We start from the raw sequence: 19,888 nt of genomic DNA on the forward strand, positions 1-19,888 counted from the left end.
CATAAATTTTTTAAATCGTCTAGGCGAAAAAAAAACGATAAACTCAAACACCGGCGTTGATACCAAACCCAGGCCAGTTATAGTTTCGTTTTGCCAACGGTGGCTCCGCGACGATGTTTTTTACAATAAAAAACATCTTAAGGGACATAAACTTTTAATTACCGAAGTCCTTAATCCTGCGGTAGGAAAATTGTTTAAGGTTGTAAGAAGCCATTTTAAGAATTCCTGTTGGACATCCCGGGGCAAAATTTATGTCATGGCTAATGGTGTGAAACATCAAGTGAGTTCAGAGGAAGACTTTCAGGGGCTCATTAGTGCTAACATGATTTCCGTTAGTGACTAAAAGTGATGTGTTTTCCCTCTTTTTACTTGGATTCAGGATTTTTGGGGTATGTCCTTCTAATAATATATTTATTATGCTTTATGCAGGTCAGGGGTCTTATTATGCTGTTAGGGGTTCTTCATTGTATGACAATTATATGTTAATATAATTTTAATTTGCATTATAAATTATCCTGTTCTTGTATATGTCAGGTTTATTTCAATACTTCATGGTAAATTAAAAAAAAATTGATTGTTTATTAGTAGCGATTTCAATTTTAAGTCAAGTTTTATTATTATTATTATTGTTATTATTATTGTTCTTATTATTATTATTAAATTGAGGGGGTTTAATTATGGTAATTAGGATAGGAATAAATTTTAACAAGTTTTATAACGAAAGTTCTTGAGCAATATGTTTATAATAAATTAAAAAAATAAATAATATCTTTTGGGGGCATATAATATAATATGGAATACTTTTGGAATATTATTATTTTGTTTACATCTGATTTTTTGCGCGGTAGGAAGTGGATAAAACTTAGAGACCATCAGGCCACATTTTTTTCTTATTATATGTTTGCATATTACCATATAATCGACTGTTTTTTTTGTGCATTTTTTTGTGGAATGACATGGAATTTGGAGGGATGGGGCGGTGGGGCGGTTTGGCACGGGTTGGGGTGGCGAAGGGTTGACGTATACAATGGGGGATAGTTTTGAAATCCTGCAGGATCGGCAATCTGAGGCCAATTTCAGTGTTGCTCATTTAAATCTTCGCTCCATAAAAACCGGTTTCGATGAATTTCTAAATTATGCCAGTGAATATGACTTTGATATTTTGGGAGTTACAGAGACTTGGCTTACACCAGATGATGATAGCTTGATTTTTGACATACCTAATTATAATTTTATAAGGAAAGATCGGAATGGGCGGGGTGGCGGGGTTGGTATTTATGCAAAGAAAGTCATTAAGTTCTCTTTAGTAACATTTCCCCATATAACTGATGAGTTTGAGTATTTAAGTATAAGGTTTATTGCAAATAAAAGAAATATTTTATTAGTAAATATGTATAGGCCACCCTCTTCTAGCATGCCTACATTTCTTGAACTTGTTGAGGAAATTTTTACTACATCTGTTCCATGCTATGATAGTATAATTTTTATGGGGGACTTAAATATAGATTTACTTAGACCAACTGCAGCAACTCAAAACTTTAAGTATCTTTTGGAAGTATTCGATCTTCGGCAACTGATTAATAACCCTACTAGAATCAACAATCGGTCTAATACCCTTATTGACGTCATTGTAGCTAGCAGTAACATCGAGTGTCTTAGCTCTCAATCTACCTGTATATCGGAGTCCATATCTGATCATAATCTAGTTCAAGCGATTTTAAACTTACCAAAATCTAAATTATGTAAAAAAGTTGTTAGGTCCAGGGACTACAATAGTATTAACATGACTTCATTTGGGGAGGAGGCCCAGCAGCTACAGTGGCATAATATTTATTATATTTCTGACATTAATCAAAAAGTGTCATTACTTAGCAATAATATTTCCTATTTAATAAATAAATACGCTCCGTTTAAAACAAGACTATGTAAGGATAGACCATTTACGCCGTGGATAACGAGTAATATTAAACATCTAATTAAATTAAGAGACAAAGCTCGGAAAAAATATACTCGACAACAAACTCTCGTGAATTTGTCATATTACAGGCAATTAAAGAATTATACTAAGCACGCAATTAATCGCGAAAAAATTACTTTTTTCAAGCAAATGTCTATAGAAAAGGGTAAAGAATTTTGGAACAAAGCAAAAAAACTTAATTTTACTAAAAAAAAGATTGACCCTATTCCTGAAAATCTCAATTTACCCGAGGACTTAAATAATTTTTTTTCGAACACCGTGGGCCCTACTAATTCAACATCATTAGAAAAACTTAACTTTTATAATTCAAATACATTTAGTCACTTTGAGACAGAATTTAATATAAGTCTTATAACTGAAAATAAAACTGTCGATATTATAAATAAAATAGGGTCAAATGCAATAGATGGTGATGGAATTTCCATTAGAGATCTTAAACTATGTCTTCCTTTTTGTCTTAAGCCATTAGTCAATATTTTAAATTCCTGCATCTTAGAAAACCAATTCCCCGATGACTGGAAAAAAGCGATACTCATTCCCTTACCAAAAATACCTTGTCCAACAGATTATAAAGACATTAGGCCAATAAGTATTCTGCCTGTCATTTCAAAAATCTTAGAACGTCACGTATATAACGAAATAGCTGACTATGTTTATAATTTAAAAATTATTCCTGATTGCCAGTCAGGATTTCGTAAATCTTATAGTACTATAACAAGTCTTATCAGTATTGTTAATGATATCAGGTTTAAAGAGGATTCAAAGGAAATAACTTGCCTAACTCTTTTAGATCTAAGTAAAGCATTCGATACCATAGATCACCAAATGCTTTTGGCAAAACTGCACTATTATGGTTTTTCGGCAAATGCCATAAATTTTTTTAGCTCTTATCTTAAAGATCGGTTACATTGTGTCCGAACGGTGAATGATGGCGAATTTAAATTTGAAAGACTGCTAAGAATTATAAATTATTAGGCAGAAAAGATGAGAATAACTTGCCTAACCCTGCAAAATAAATAGTAGTAGCAAAAAGGAACTAACTCATTAAAAAGTCTAATGTCTTTCCTTCTGCTAAACAGTAGGACATTAAACCTTGTTTTTAGTGGATAAATTGAGATGATAAAAAATGAAAAAAGCACTAGTAACTCCAGTACACTCACAAATTTTAAAAGCCACTGATACCTGGTTGAGGCAAAAACAATTATTATTTTTTTTATATATTTTATTTAGCATTTCCAATATGTCACTATGACTTAGTTGTGGCAAAATATCATATTTAAAAAAAAAGTAAAAAAGTATTTTTGAATCTGTTGTATAAATGATCTCTGATCTTTTGTTTGTTTTAACAATAACTTCTACATCTCGGATTATCTAATCTTTAGACAAGACAACTCATATCAAAATGGATACTATTTGCAAAAAAGAATTATCAAAGTTTGAGTTGACAGTTCATTAATCATGATGATATGGTTTAAAAGGCTTTAAGAACAACTTAGTCTCACTAATAACAGTTGTCAATACTATTTTAGGTTGATAAGCACAGATAGTTTCCATAACTTGGGCCATTTAATTTCTATTGAATAAAGGTTTTTTTTGTTTTCTGTTTATAAATATATCATAGTTTGAAAAATGTACTATATGACATACTAAAACTCAAAATATATTATTTTTTCAATACCACTAACACTACAATTTTTATTAATAAGATCTTGTTAAATTCCTCTATTTTATTCTTCAAATTCAAAATATGCATTATCATTCTAAACATTTGTTGTTGCGAACTAAGCTGTATAAAACAAAAAAATAAAAATAGGTGAGAACAAATATCAAAAAATATATGAAATACCCACAAATTAATAATTAATAAATAAAGTTCCAAAAAAAACATAGTCAAACTTATACCAGTAAGAACTAAATACATTAAAAGGTATCATTATAATATTCTTCAATAACATAATAGGATCTTACAGCAAGCAATTTATTTACTTCCTTTTTAAATATATAAGCCTAAGAAATTTATCTTATTCTGATAGGCAAATGGTTAAAAATAGTTGATGACTATTATACCCAACAGAGACATGCACCAGGGCTGATCTGGGAATGGGCAATGGCACCCTATGTACCTATCTGCTTTGTGAAGTAAAATAACAAATCCTGACTCAAACTGCCACCATATTTCTTGTGTATTAAAAATACTGTTTTAAATATAAAGAGATGAGATTGTTAAAATTTTGTCTACAACAAAGAGAGTCTTACATGAATATGTTGCTTTGGCGTTATTCATGTACCTAATTGCCGTTTACTGAAACACAAATAATGTATGCATTAAGTGTTTAGAACAAGAAGTCAAAACACATAGGCCATACCATAAATGGGATTCAATTAATGCCAAAAAAATGCTTGTTTAGTCCTACCTTATTGGAGATTATCCTAATTGCAAAAAAGTTTAATACAAATTTTCTGCCCAGTTGTTCAATATGTTGTTGAAATTTTAGTATCTTATCTATTTGAACGCCTAAGAATTAAATATCTGGTGTAGTGCTTCCTTAGTTCTAGTAAGTAAACTGGTCCCAAGTCACATTTAAATCAGATAATGTTGATTTTTGAGATATTAAAAGAAAGTTTATTTGAGTTGCACCAAGTTTTAATTAGAGGCAGATCATTGCATTGTTAACAATTTTTGCCAGGATGTGCTCATCCACATCACTCCACAGGCCAGTAGCATCATCCGCAAACAAAGTACACATCCCCAAAATCTTTTGGCTCAAAAATCATTACCATAAAACAAAAATAAAATTGGCTCAAGAACCGAACCTGAGGTACACCATCATTCAAGGTTTGCTGGGTAGAGGAAGCACCATCAAAACACACAGACTGAGTGATATCACTCAAATATGAATGAAACCATTCCACTGCCTTACCCCTGAAACCACAGATATCCAACTTATGCGACAATATTCAGTGACTAACACAATCAAAAGCTTTTTTTAAGTCATTAAACAGTGTAGCTGCAACCTGTTGGTCATTTAACTTTAGATAAAACCTGTCTAAAAAATTAAAAGAAGCAGAACTCAATACATTATTTTTTAGTGAAAAATTTAAAATTGGTAATATTAGCAACCTTTAAACAATGGGAAAAAGCACCTGATGTAGCAAAAGAAATATTTATAGCCTATGTCAGTGCTTTAAGAGCATTATCAGGAAGCTGTTTAAATATTTTAGACAAAATTCCGTTCCACCCTAAACCTTTGTTATTTTTCAACTGTAAAATTATTTCTTTAATTTCAATAACATTAATTGGGGAGACAAAAAACATTTCATGCACAAATGCTGAATTTATAAAGACTTTAAAGTCTGTGTTACACTGTATGCCATTTGATAAATTTTTAGCTCAGTACAATAATAGTTATTCAGTGCACTAGCATTTAACTTAGTATCAGTGCATTTTTTAAGAGACCCCTAAGCTTATAACCAGGTCTCCTTCTGCCTTTCAGAAGAAGTTTGAACCCTTGCAACATTTCTTGACCTAGCGAAGCAAATTTTGACACAGTACCTCATGAGAACCTTCTTAACGTCCTAAATATTTATGGTGTCAGAGGGGTTGTGTCAGAAGTGTTTAAGAGTTATCTGGCAGGACGAAAACAGATGACTAAATTTAATGATATCTATAGTGATCCCTCAGAGATGCTGATAGGAATACCACAGGGTACCATTTTTGGGCCATTATTTTTCTTAGTCTATATAAATTCATTAACAGATATCTTACTTGAAAATGGTATGGTGGTTTCTTACGCTGATAATACTGTGGCAATTTTTGTGGGTGAAACTTGGGAAGAGGTGTGTGAAACAACATCTTTAGGTTTAAGATTAATCAAAAATTGGCTAGACTCTTTCAAACTTACATACATTAAATATTGACAAAACCAACATAGCTTTCTCGCTAACAAATGCCAATCATCCTAATTTTAATAGCATCCAGGTAAATGGATTTGAGAATGAAATAAGGGATGTACAATTTATTAAATATTTAGGAGTAATCATCGACCAGAGCCTCAAGTGGAAACAACATGTGTTATGATTAACTAATAACATTAGAAAATTAATTCTGAAATTTTATGAGATTAGGGAAATTCTAAACAAACAACTTTTGATATATGTTTACAAAGTTCTTGTAGAGTCTTTACTGAGATATGCTATAACAGGGAAGTTCTTATGAAAATGCATTAAAACCTTTAAAGACAATCCAAAATTACATTCTTAAAATCATTTTTTGAAAGGATAAAGTGTTTCCAACCTACCTAATATACAATGAAAGAATACTGGCAATTCAATCTTTATATATTTTAAGTGTTTGTTTTTTTATATATGAAAACCCTGAAATAGGTGTACATGTTAGTCATACTTACTCTACCAGGTTTAATGTTGAAGGAAACTTACAGATTTCCAATAGTACTACCAACGTAAACCTTAGGTCATTTCACTACCTTAGTGTAAAAATATACAACATTTTACTGCTAACAGTAAGGATGACAGGTAACAGAACTCTTAGTATTATAGTTATTATGGTACATACAGTAACAATTTAATTTTGGTAATATATGAGTATGAGTATTGAATTATTCTATAAAAAACCATAAGAGCTAAATAAAAAAGAATAAAATTAAGTCAATGAAATCACAGATTTACTGTTTTAATACGCTCTGTTTAATATGTTTTAATATATGAAAATGATGATTCTGGTATGTTATCAATATTCACCTAGCATATTCCAAAGGCAAGATTGATCCCTCATGCTTGCATTAGAAAGGGAAGACCCAATAATGATTGAGCTGACCAAGTTTTAAAATAAATTGAAATTAATCTGATTACTTCGGCATCACCAATCGAAAGGCTAACCGAGATAACTAAATCGGTAGTAAATGAAATCACTAGGGGTGCAAAACTACAAGGCCTTGCTGCAAAATGTTTGAAAAATCAGGAGGATTTGAAGTTTTTAGATAATGTACTATGGTTGAATGAGAGCACATTTAAAAAAAATGATTTTATGAACATGCACAATTTACACTTTGACATGACATAAAAATAATCTATAAGAAACATTTTCTTAAAAAATAACTAAGGAGAAATAAGACCACAAGGAGAGTGATTGGCACCCTAACCGGGAATTTAGCAAGCATACATCTTTAAGAAGAATGCAATTATCACACCAAGACTAGGATAAAGACTATTAGGCATTAAAGATGTGAATTACTTAGGTTACAGTAGGTTATGAATCAAAACAGATACTAGGTATTTGCAAAAAAGCTTTGTTCTCTTCAAGGCAGTGATACAAAAAACAGAGGGAGAATATAGTTCATAGTTCAATAAGCATCATGATATGATATGGTTTAAATGACCTTTAGAATAACTTAGTCTCACTAATTCTCATTACTAGTTTAGATTGACAAGGACATTTATGGTATCTCTATACCATAAATTGGGTCATTTAATATGTATAGAATAAAGATCTTTTTTGTTGGTTGTTTATATTTTGCCTATAAATATAGTTTAAAAAATCTAATAGTTGTTAAAATGTTCAATGATTTCCATGGTTTAAATTGTGTCCATTTAATGTTAACTAATAATATAACTCACTCAGTCTGGAAGCAAAGCATAATTTGAATCAGTAAAATCAAAGTATGCTTTATTGTTACAAAGCATTAAAATGTTTGTAGGTTTCATTTTGTATTTGAAGATATAGGCATTTTTCATAAACAGAACTTAATTACTAAAGAATATTATTATCAAGTTCATAATAGTAATAAGACATGTCATTTAAGTATTAAAAATCTTTGAATAAGGTATAGGTTATTAATGTGATAGAAAAAGAAAAGCTTCGAAAAACCAAATTTTAATATTGAATTGCCATCAGAATTTTTTAATTTAAATTGACATATTTATCACAGTATTAACTACGAAGGAAGCAAAAATATTCAATCACACATTTGTTTATAATAAGCATCAAAGGCCTGCAAAGCCACAATGCTTAAAAATTAGAAAATCACTAAAACTGATTGGCCCCATTAAAATGTATTTAATATTTTTGAAGCTATTTAAACTTTTACCTCTATATTAGCAAATAAAAAAAAAAGAATAATCATTTCCATTGTTAAAAATTGCCTTACTAATGTAAGTTTTCACAGGTAACTAATTTAAACATAAAATATTCAAAATATAGAAAAACACAAAAGAATAAACATCACAAAATAGATTATTATTGTAGCAATTTGTCTACTTGTGCTTCCAGTTTATAAAAAATGTTTCTTAATAAAAACTCTCCTAATAAAGCCAATTAACCCAAATTAAATATTTATCAAACAAATTACACTTTTAATTGAAATACAGAAAACATTTTGGCTGCCCCCATCATTTTTATTACAGTCACCATGAAAGCTATTATAAAATTTAAAAACCTCCTTATCACAACTATTTTGACATTCTATAAACAATAACAAAAACCACTGCAGACCTTTATATTTACAAACACAAAGGATTTTTTCCTGAAAATTTTACAAAAATCCTTTAAATTTAACTAGAGGATATTCACTTGAGAACCTTTTAGAATTTGTAATGTATTTTTCAGAGAATAAAGACATGTCTTTGAGATATAAGGTGACACAAGGGAGATACATGATACATACAACAGATCTCTTCTCAAGTTCCAGAGGTAATTAGCCTCGAGAATTTAACAATCTGGCACGAAATAGGCACTGTATTCGCTAAATAACACATATAAACACAATTCTGGCCACAAATAAACGATTTTTGTCCTGAAAAACGGACAATTTAAAATGTTTTTGGACACAAGCGTGTTGTTGATCGAGCCAAGTTTGGCCCATCATTTTTCGCGCCCCGGGTCGATTTTTCGCGGAAATTTCACTTTGCCCTTAAAATATAGAAATTGCACTTTACATACCTGGTGCTTTGTTTGCTATTTTATTAAAACAAGTCGTGAAAACTTCGTATAAATGTTGCATAGGCTCATCATCGCTGGCAGCCATTTTGGGCACTAGACACTACTGACAACTTGACAAGCGAAACACAACCACTTCGACAACCAATCGCTTGTTACCTGTCAAAATATGGCGCTCCATTTAACTTTTACATTCGACAAATTACGTTTTGGCCATTTTTTTAATGATTAAGTATTTGTTGAGTTACGTATGAAAGATAAGATGGTATTTAGTAAGTATATGTCAATATAGAAGTAAATTTTGTAGAATGTATTTATTAATTGGCATTATTTGTTTATTTATATTAAAGGTAAGCTAGCGACATCTGCCGATGGTATTTTACATCATAAAAAACAATAGGAAAGAAACCTGTACTGGCCGCAATGAGAACTACTAATTTCAAAGCTAGAGTGCACTGGTCTTTGACGCAAGATAATAAGATCAATAAGTTTGTTGAAAGGTAGAGTTGCTATTGGGTTGCTAAGTTTCGGTGGTTTCCCATTGGTTTAGAAATTAATTAATATTTATTTATTAATAGTAAATTATTCATATTATTTATTAATTTCATGCAGATTTACGACATTTGCACCTTTTTCATATCTTCATGAAAATGCAAATGAGGCTATAATTTTTGAATGGGAGTATTTTAATAAAATATCAACACTATCAAGGCAGTACATACATTTCAATTATTAATTTTTCTTATTACTCATTATGTGTATCACAAATTTACAAAGTTAAATAAAAACGCTGAATTGGCTTAGTAAAATGTCAGTTGTACCGTTTCCTAGACAAAAGTGAAACTTATTATAAATATTATTAAGGTATGTAAATTTAAATTCAATTTCAAATTCATTTTTATTAGTGACAATAGATCAATTAGTTTTCACAAGTCATAAAATATAAAATACAAAACATATATATTTTTTTTTAATTAAGATAATAATACATTCAAATAAAAAGTTGAAAAAAGAACAATTAAGGACCTAAATATTTCACAACCAAATTTTTACAATCTATATATAAAAATAAAATAGTAATTTATATACCTATGTCCCTCAATAAATTATTTATAATTATAAAATGCATTTTCTATTAAAAAATGTATCAAATCTCTCTTAAATTGATGTCATGGATCAAAGTAAACTCATCAAAAAGTACAAACAATATTTTCTGTGTTGATTTTAATTAAATCCCTAACTGTAAGTACCATTATGCTTATTTTGTTTTTGATTACCATTATGCTTGTTTTGTGCAAATCAAAGCTTGGTTCTCTCCTACAGCCAAAGTATATAGATTTCAATGTTAGACTGTGCTACAGCCTCTCAAAGGTAGCCACAGCTTCCACTGCAGAACGTGCAGAGGCTGAGATGGTGTCTCGGGCAAAAAGTGTAAATTTTACACTGGACTCATTGTATTGTAAATTAGTCAGAAAAATTAAGGATATTAAGGGTTCAGGAACTAATACTAATACTTAACATTTAATAAACTTAGAAACTTAACAGAACGAACGAAAGTCTAAAAAAATATCTGGTAAAAAAATTGTATTCATAAAGAAAAAGAAACAAAATAAAAAGTCACATATATAGTGCGCAAAAGGTCGAAACTGGCTCGGTGATACCCCGACAGACACGGGAGGACTGATCCGCGACATCCGGGAGGGCCTTCAGGAACACAGAGGTTCTTCTACGTATATATTATAGCATTTTAAAAACGTGTATATTTTCATTTCAAAAACTTTTGCGTGTTTTTGTGATTCGAGGAAAAACTCTTTTATATATTTTTCAAAATTCTGACATATTTTTAGTATTCCATAACGTTGTGGCATTATGGTATAGAAAAGACTTCTAAAAATTTGCTGTTCGGTGACCCGGAAGTTTAAATAGATGTGTGTTCCTAGTATTGTGATTATGAACAAATGGAATAAAATTTTTAAAAATGTAAGGTGGTTTTTGAAGTTTGATAACCTTGAACATAAAAAGATACATATGATATTTTCGCTTGTTTGGCATATTGAGAATTTGGTTGTCTTTTAGATACGGTGATATGTTATGTCTCTAAGGTATAGAGTAAGCAAATCGCATAAATTCTGTGTGTACAACTTTTGAATTTTTCTACAAAGTACACCAGAAATCGAGTTACTATAATACTAATAATAATAATACTAATAATACTATATAAACAGCATCTCCATAATCAATGAGAGAGATTACAAGGAACTCGCAAAGTAAATATTTAGTTTTTAAGGAAAGATATTTTTTTAAATGTAAAATATTTTTTAAACTAAGATATGCCAATTTTAATTTATTATTGACATGACATTCAAATCTTAGTTCGCAATCCATAAACATTCCTAAATTTTTTACCTCATCAGTAATTGGTATAAAAACATTTCCAATTTTAACATTAAAATTGTCTTTGACGAGCTCTTTAATCTGATAATTTAAATGATATATCATTACTTGAGATTCAGAGGGATTCATTTTTAAAATGTGTTCTTGTGCATATAGAGCATTATTATTTAAATCAGTATTTATATTTAATTCTGCTTGTCGAATATTATTAATGTTTAATGGTAAATTATGTTGAGAGTCATCTACATACTGAAGAATTTCAGAGTGTTTTAGTGATTTGTTCATGTCAGCAACATAAATTGAAAAAAGTAATAGTGATAGAATTAAACCTTGAGGAACGCCTTTTTCTATTTTGTTAAACTTTGATTTTAGAATACTGTTTTCATTTTTAATAACTATACAACAAAATCGATCAAAATGGTAACTTTGAAATAATTTAATGCTATTATAACTCGAAACACCAAAATAATGTAATTTGGAAAGTAACAAGTTGTGATCTATAGTGTCAAAGGCTTTACTATAATCTAACAAAGTAAGACAGGTTAGATCCTTTTTTCCTCCTTGTAGTGGTGCTAAAATTTTTCCTATTTGATGCTGTTGTCATGAAAATGATATAAAGTTAATTTAAATATCATAAGAGATGCAATCAAAGGCCTTGATAAGGTCACAGAATACTGAGGCACAAACAGATCCTTCATTAGATTAGGCTAAAACAGGGCCGCTGAGAGAAAAACGAGTCCCGGATCTAAAAATTTACGAGCCCCTATACAAACATCCATAATTTCTCCAAGTGAATAAAACTAATCATGAAATATATGTGTTAATTATGGATACAGGGTGTCCCATAATTTAGTCGACACAGAGCAACGGCATATTCTTCGCTCAAAAATATTATGATTTGATCAAATTCTTTTATTCCGAAGAACGATAATAACCAAGATACAGGGTGTTAAAGTTTACATTTTATTGTCATAATTTTTTAATAAGTTTTTCAAAAGGTAGCATCTCAGCACAAAATTTGGTAGTACGGGGTTTTCGGCGGCGATAAATTCGTATTCAATTTGCAATTTTTGTGTACATCCTAGAAGGGCACTGTCAGCGACACTTCGAGGTGACAAACACCTGTACAACTTTTTTGTGCTTCAGTGTATATGAGTTCTTTATAGGAATCTTAGCTTTTCAAATAATATTACTTTAAAAAGTTATATCTTTGTCGAGTCGTTCAGAGCAGCCGTTATCGAGATCATTGAATTTTTAATTTTAAATGCGGCCTAAATCAAAAATTTGTATTTGCATTTTTTGTAGGGAAATTCAGTTTTTCTTTATCGAGGGGTTAATTATTCGAAAATACTTACAGAGCTAAGCAGTACTAGTCGAACCTAACCCATATAAAAAAAAATAAGAAAGCGCCATATCCTGCATTATTGAAACCGTGACTTTTGGATAAACGTAAATTTTTCAATAATTTTATAGTAGTTTTTGATAGAAATAAATTACTGTAAGACGGCGTTATGGTGATATCAAATATTATTTCTGCCAAAGTTTGGTGCTCAATTAGAGCCATTAAAGCCCTTAAAAAAATGTCGGCCCAAGAAAATTTTAGCGCACGAAGATCACTCCGATATGAATATGTTTCCAAATAGAAAGCATCTTAATTTTAAAACTTTCAAAAACACAATAAATATTTGGTGTGCTATTATTGGTAATTATTTTTGGCGACCAACAAAGTTGATTTTTATGCCGGAACATTCTACTAGCTTCTACTCACTTTTCCGAACCTGTCAGGGAATATCAGGATTAAGTTTATCCTAACCGCTGGATCGGTCTTGAGAGGCAAATGCCTTAATCGTCTCGAAGCCCTGATTTTAACCCCCTCAACTTTGCCATATGGGGGTACATGAAATCAGTTATTTATCAAGACACAATTAATACTCGGGAGGAGATATGGGACCGAAACGCAGCCAAAAAAAAAATGCAGCCAAATTATTTCGAGACAACATATTGTTTAATATCAGGCAGTCTTCCGATAAACGGGTAGCTAAGTGTATAGAAGTTAACAGAGACCGAACATCAAAACTCGTAACGAAAGGTGTGATATGTGTATATATATTCATGGAAATCATTCATCAACACATTCAGCATAAAATAAATTGTGTTGTACAATATCATGATTTCTAAGAGAAAGAAAAAACTGACACGAAATGCCTGCTGAAACTAAACATACAAATTTTGAATTGAAAAATTAATTTGTAATTTAAAGTCCTCAGCTTTAATTGCTCCCTTAAATCACTTTACTAGAATGACCTTTAAAATTTTTAGCAGAGTTTTTTTTTCACTTTTTAGTGTTAAGGTGATGACAGCATGAGTTCAGTTTTTTTATGTAAGGACTCTTCAAAACTACTAATACATAAACTTTAAACTACTAGTATACATATGTAGGTATGACATGAAAAATAAGTCAATGATTTGTTTTTTCCGCACGACCTCAAGCAAATGCTTTTCTAAGTTTACATTGTTAAGTACAATTGTCAGAGGATTCTTATTATAAGAGGTTTAGATTTTCTCGATTAAGACCTTTGATTATCTTTCTTTTTCCTTATTAAGAGTCTTCTCAAGAGCTAGGACAATGAGAATGCACCCTCACACAATGTTATCTGATCGATAGAGAGCAACGTGTTAAGATTGGCGGTTTTTTGTTCAACCCACTTTGGAGAATTTAGCGGTCCTTCAGGGCTCCTACCTAGAACCATTGTTATTAAGCTTAGAACATTGAATGCCATAAATGTGTATTCAATGTTCTAAGTTTATAAAGAGAGTCTCATCTCCTTGTCAAAATATTATGCAGCGTATTCCCTTGAATTAGTAACTCAGTCAAGAATTTGGGTGTTTTGTTGGACTTTTAATAAGCTGGTTGGATTTATCAAAAGATCTTGCAAAGACTTTGTGTCAGCATTAAAGAAAACGTATATTAATCTAGATTTTAATCTGAAATATTTACCTAAATTCTTCAACATAATTTGGTCACCTCATTTTCTGATCCAAATTGAGAGGCTTAAATAGTTCAGCTCAAGTTTATCAGGTTTGCTAAATATGCTCTTATATGACATCGAACCTGAATCTTACTTCTTATACAATCTGCATATCTACTTATACAATACGTCGTCAGGCGCTTCTCTAAATTCTCTTCTGCAGAACAATCTGTTTACTAAATAATCCGATTAACAGAATACCTTCTAAAGTTAATAGATTTTTAAAAGATTCTTCTGAAGTCTTCAGCTAGGGCAAGTATTTAGGGATAATACCTAAGCCCCACTTTTTAAATTAAACTTATCCAAGTATGGCTTATTAGTATTATAGTTACTAGTACTTAAGATTACTGTTAACTATGTAGGTACTTGAAATTTGATACATTACGTTAACAAATAAAGTAATTTAATTTTTCTTTAAGATTTACGAGATCTAAGCAACCGGTGGTGGATCCAGAATCCTACTCAAAAATTGACGTGCACCAAAAAACAAATTGAACTGCCAACGTCAACATGAATGACTTTTGACACATCACAAATCAACAAGTTTACCAAATTTGAAAACAAATCATTTTAAAAATAAATTATATGTATTATAAATATAATCGTTGACAAATAATATAATTCAGATAATTTTTATCTTCTACATGAGCATTATTTTATTTAAGTCTCAATGAACTCAATCATGAGAACACTTCGTGCAGCCCTTATCCAGTCTCGGGTCAGCAAAAGTCGCACAGAAAATCTGGAAAATGCAGAAAAACTTATTACTAAAGCAGCAAAAACATTGCGAGCAAATATCATATGTTTACCTGAATGTTTTAACTCTCCTTATGGCACCCAATTCTTTAATGAATATGCAGAAAACATTCCCAATGGACCAACATGTGAGATGTTATCAAAAGCTGCTAAAGACAACAACATTTATCTTATTGGTGGAACTTTTCCAGAGGTTGATAATAACAAATACTACAATACATGCACAGTGTGGAATCCTGAAGGAAAACTTGTTGCCAAATACCGTAAAATGCACTTGTTTGATATAGATATACCTGGAGGAATTACTTTCAAGGAATCCGATGTGCTTTCGGCTGGGAATCAGTTAGCTATCTTTGAGGTATATGGTGTTAAAGTAGGACTTGGCATCTGCTATGATCTGAGATTTGAAGAACTTGCAAAGTTATACAGGCTACAGGGAGTAGAAATTCTTATTTACCCAGCTGCATTCAATACAACCACAGGACCATTACACTTTGAGTTGTTGCAAAGGTCAAGGGCAATTGATAACCAAGTATATGTGTTTGCTATAAGTCCAGCAAGGGGAGAAAAGGGCTATATTGCTTGGGGGCACTCACAAATTACTGATCCTTGGGGCAAAGTTCTGAGTCAGGCTAAAGAAGGTGAAGATATCATTCAAGCGGATATAGATTTAACTGAATGTGATAAAGTAAGGCAGCAAATACCAATATTTTATCAGAGGAGGACTGATATTTATGACACTATAAAGATGGGAATTAAATGAGTCAACTATTCAGGTTCTTGTTAATGTTTTAGGCTAAAATTTGGTGTTTTAAAGGTATTTAGTTATTGCTATTTAGGGACAACATATAAAGCAATATTGCTTTAGGTATGAATAATTTTTAAAATAAATAAATTTTAATTACTGTTAACCTTATAGGGTGTTTTTGAATATATTATCATTTTTTTTATTGGATATACTCAATTTTATATTTTCACTACCTACAGACACAAGATGCATAACCTACCCATAATGGCAGCATAATTCATACATATTTTATTTATTGCCTAAACTTGGTTAATTGATTTACCAGATTTTAGAAAAGCATATAAAAGTCCTTATTTAAAATTTGAGCCAACATTTGAAAATTAGTAGAATAGTAATATGCAGTGTTTATTATCACAGAACTTAAAATATTTGTAAAATTATGATCAATCTACTAAAAAGTTTTATTATGTTTTTTTATGTTTAAACTTTTATTTGTGTTCTTAGATCTGTGGTATTAGTAACAAACCTATTTTTCTTTGATAAGCTTAGAGTCATTTTTATTGTAAATAAGTACTCAAAGTTTTATTCAATTATCCTCAACCAATATTCTATTTGGAAGTTTATTTGTCAAAGAGATCACTGAATGGCTTTGCCAGCAGCACCTTTGATGATAAAAGCAACTGCAAAATAGATTATTGGTGGAGGAGAATGATATTCTATCATTGAACTTTAAATTAAAATTTGTTTTCTTTTTAAAAACAACAAAATTTTAAAAATTTTTTTTACTTTCAAAATAAAAAAAAATAATTAATAAGTAAAACCATAAAGATTTGACACAATAGTAAATCACTGTTATGTTATAATAACTGATTAAATTCACAGGGCCATTTTTTTCTATCATATCTCTAGGGGTTGCAAAATTGTAATTTTTTTTTCAATACTATTCTATAATATTGGGAATAACAAGGATAAATACTAAGTCCATATGTACAGAGTCTTTTCCCGTAGATTGACCGCCCCTCTACAGGAGTTAGGTGAAAAGTAAAAAAAAAAATCATACAAAACTTTTGGGGTTTGACTTAAAAATTTTTGAATCCAATGTCAAATTTTTTTTTTCTTTTAGAAATGTCAAATTTTGACAATTGGTTAGTTTTTTCTTATGGAACATTCTATATATGACATCAGTTAAAAAGAGTCAAATTTTCTGATTTCAGTTTTTTAGAAAACAACATATGATTCAGAAGACTTTATCATTTTTCCGTTTTGTAAGTTAAATGAATTAAGTAGAAATAATAAAACTTTAAGATTTAATACCTATTAAACAAGATTTGGTTTTTTTTTTGAAAAAAATACATTATTTAAATAATTGTTTAAATTTAAATTAAATCCAAATAATTATAACTGCTGTACATGACCACCACCATTATTAATACAATTTATATAATATTGTTCAATTTTTTGTATCATATTAATTATAGATTGTCTATGATTTTGGGTAATATAATTTAAAATAGAATTATTTGTTTCCTAGTAGATGTCAAACAATAACAATGCACAATGCACCATCTACTAAGACCTTTAATATTTAATTTTTTTGGAACCCGATATTTCGAAAACAGTTTAATTAAAAATGGTTAAACCATATATATATTTCAAATCAGAAAACTCCTCTGTTTTCAACTATGAAGTCATATACAGCATGTTTCATCAGAAAAAACTAACCATCTGTCAAAATTTGACAATTTAGGGAAAAAAAATTTGATATTGGATTCAAAAATTTTAAGTAAAAAGTTTTGTATAATTTTTTTTTCTAAATTTTGACTTAATCCCTGTAGAGGGGAGGTCAATATATGGAAAAAGCCCCTGTTCAAAGTCACAAGAGCACAATATAGCATAACTGGTGTACAATACCTTTTAATGAAGGAATATTATATCAGTCTAATCAGCTTTTTTATTAAATAAATATTTGATGTAATTACTGATCCGCAAATGTTGAGATGCTAATGAGGACCTATAAAACCGCATCTTCATCATGCTTTTATAATCTTATTATAATTTGGATTTTATAAATAGTTTTTGTTCAAATTAACTCTCACGACTTTCAGGAAACAAATGAAATTTAAAATGGTAAAAATAACGTTTAAATTAAAATTTGAAAAATAATCTCAAAAATATAGGGAGCTCATGGCCAATATCACCCTGTATAATAAAGGTATCATACCTGTCTAACAATATGATCTACCTTTTTATAAATGGTTTGTTACAAAGACATTAAATAGCCTACTTTTAATATTTTACACCTGCTATCTCAACAAACATCTCCATAGCGACTCGATTCGTTTCCGTATCAACCCCCATTCAAATACGTAAACATATCGAAAATATTTTTATTTTTTTTGCAAAAACCACAAAAACAACTCATAACTTTTTTTATACGGTCTTTTTTAATCTGTTCATTCGGGCATTTTAATTTGGAAAATTACAAAAAGTGAAAATGGGGACCGACTTTCGGAGGGAGTGGGTCAAAAACACCGTCACGCGGGTCTTCGGCCTCGCGTCTGGCCATTACTTCGAGGACATGATGGCCAGCGCGGACGAGTTGGAAGACAAATTGTCTTCCTACTTAGAAGACGACCTACTCGACCAGGAGCTCGACACGGTAAACAACATGAGGCTCTTCTACGTGCAGAGGACCTCTTTTGAAAAACTGGTCGAGAAGGAGATCCTGGTTCCTGAAATTGGTAAGTAAAACGTTTAACATTTGCAAGTATTATTTTGTAAAACATTTACCTGAAAGCTGTTCTTGTAAAGTTTCTTCAGCTGTTGCAAGTGTCAGTTAAAAAGTTCTAGTTCTATGTATGTTTAAAAATTAAAAGATACTTATTAGGTTGTGTCGAAAATACAAAATAAAATGGTTGCTATGACATTTCTAGATCAGCAATTGTTTTAAATGCGCATACGATTCAATTTCTTCTATTTGTTTCAGTATGAAAGAAATTTAAAACTCAAGTATACAATTAATAATGAGATAATATAATAATAGGTAAATAATACGTAATAAATAATAATACGTCATTTAAAATGACCTTTGAGAATTTCTTCAATACAAAAAGCAAATTTCTTCAATTCCAAATATATGTTTATTTATTCATTTGCAATAAATAAACATATATTTGGAACAAACATAGCAAAATAAAACAATAGACATTCTTTGGTTAATTTTCTGGAAAAAACATTTCACTAAAATACTGACAACTTTGAATTCTTATATATTTCGGGCGGGCATTTCCTCCTGAGCAGTAAATATCACATCTTTTTATAAACAATTTAGTTTCTTACATTCACTTATATAACAAATCTTTAAAACTAAATATTGTTCGTAAAATAAGTTCGCATACTAATATGTATAGTTGGAAATATTTGATTTGTAAAATGGGTTTTCCTGTAAAATTAATAAATTAAAAAAAGGATAATTTCAATCTAAAAACCGTAATATAATTTTAGTGAAGAAAGAGGTTCCCCATGAAGTAGTACCAGAAGTAGTAGAAAAACCCAAAAAGAAAAAAGGCGGCAAAGAAAAACACAAAAAAGGAAAGAAAGGAAAGCACTCCCCTGCTCTATCACCTATATCTGATGTTGAAAATACTGCGGGTATTCAATAGTTAAAATTAAAACATACTATTTTTTTTTTAATTTTCGCTATATTTTTAGGTAAAGGAGAGCCAGCTGACACAGAAAACCCCGAGGGAAGGACTGAACAACAACCTGACCAACCTCACGAAGAGTCACCAGGGAATGACCCTAACAAACCTGAAGATGACTTGCCTGTTACCGAAACAGAAGCCTCGACTTTGCCTTCAGCTGAGGTTACCGATGTCGAAGTATCTGATATGGAAGATACAGGTATTTATAGCTTCCATGGAAAAAAGTAATTTTTGCACATGCTTTTCAGTTTCGGTTTTTTTCCGATTTAGGGCAATAATAAATAGAATATTAAATGTTAAATCATTAGTTACTACGTTATATAGAAC

The 19,888-nt window shown here is 30.3% G+C and overlaps 3 protein-coding genes and 1 long non-coding RNA gene across 10 annotated transcripts in view; 2 read left to right on the plus strand and 2 right to left on the minus strand.

Moving 5' to 3' along the window:
* Positions 1 to 9,053, minus strand: part of LOC126735107 (protein daughterless) — a 104,487-nt gene extending 95,434 nt beyond the window's left edge. For all 7 annotated transcript variants that reach the window (XM_050439025.1, XM_050439029.1, XM_050439026.1 and 4 more), the window contains exon 1: positions 8,934 to 9,053. In XM_050439025.1, the coding sequence (XP_050294982.1) occupies positions 8,934 to 9,018 (85 nt within the window). In that variant the 5' untranslated portion in view covers positions 9,019 to 9,053. The remainder of the gene's footprint in view (positions 1 to 8,933) is intronic.
* Positions 9,054 to 14,859: 5,806 nt separating this feature from the next.
* LOC126735111 (omega-amidase NIT2) lies at positions 14,860 to 16,064 on the plus strand. The gene has a single exon (XM_050439040.1). The coding sequence runs from the start codon at positions 15,024 to 15,026 to the stop codon at positions 15,870 to 15,872; it is 849 nt and encodes a 282-aa protein (XP_050294997.1). The 5' UTR covers positions 14,860 to 15,023; the 3' UTR covers positions 15,873 to 16,064.
* Positions 16,065 to 18,198: 2,134 nt separating this feature from the next.
* The window catches only part of LOC126735105 (dynein axonemal heavy chain 10), a 47,679-nt gene continuing 45,989 nt past the window's right edge, over positions 18,199 to 19,888 (plus strand). Inside the window, exons 1-3 of the mRNA XM_050439013.1 lie at positions 18,199 to 18,598; positions 19,362 to 19,508; positions 19,569 to 19,760. Coding sequence (XP_050294970.1) covers positions 18,352 to 18,598; positions 19,362 to 19,508; positions 19,569 to 19,760 — 586 coding nt within the window. The 5' untranslated portion in view covers positions 18,199 to 18,351. The remainder of the gene's footprint in view (positions 18,599 to 19,361; positions 19,509 to 19,568; positions 19,761 to 19,888) is intronic.
* LOC126735113 (uncharacterized) lies at positions 18,229 to 18,808 on the minus strand. The gene is made up of 2 exons (XR_007660324.1): positions 18,648 to 18,808; positions 18,229 to 18,589 (listed from the first exon to the last, which is right to left on the minus strand). It is a non-coding gene; the product is annotated as an uncharacterized LOC126735113 (long non-coding RNA).

Source organism: Anthonomus grandis, chromosome 4 (genome assembly GCF_022605725.1).
Source record: "Anthonomus grandis grandis chromosome 4, icAntGran1.3, whole genome shotgun sequence".
NCBI lineage: Eukaryota > Metazoa > Arthropoda > Insecta > Coleoptera > Curculionidae > Anthonomus > Anthonomus grandis.

What these genes read in the sequence shown, in the direction of transcription:
- LOC126735111 (XM_050439040.1), top strand. Translation starts at nt 15,024, where the DNA reads ATGAACTCAATCATGAGAACACTTCGTGCAGCCCTTATCCAGTCTCGG.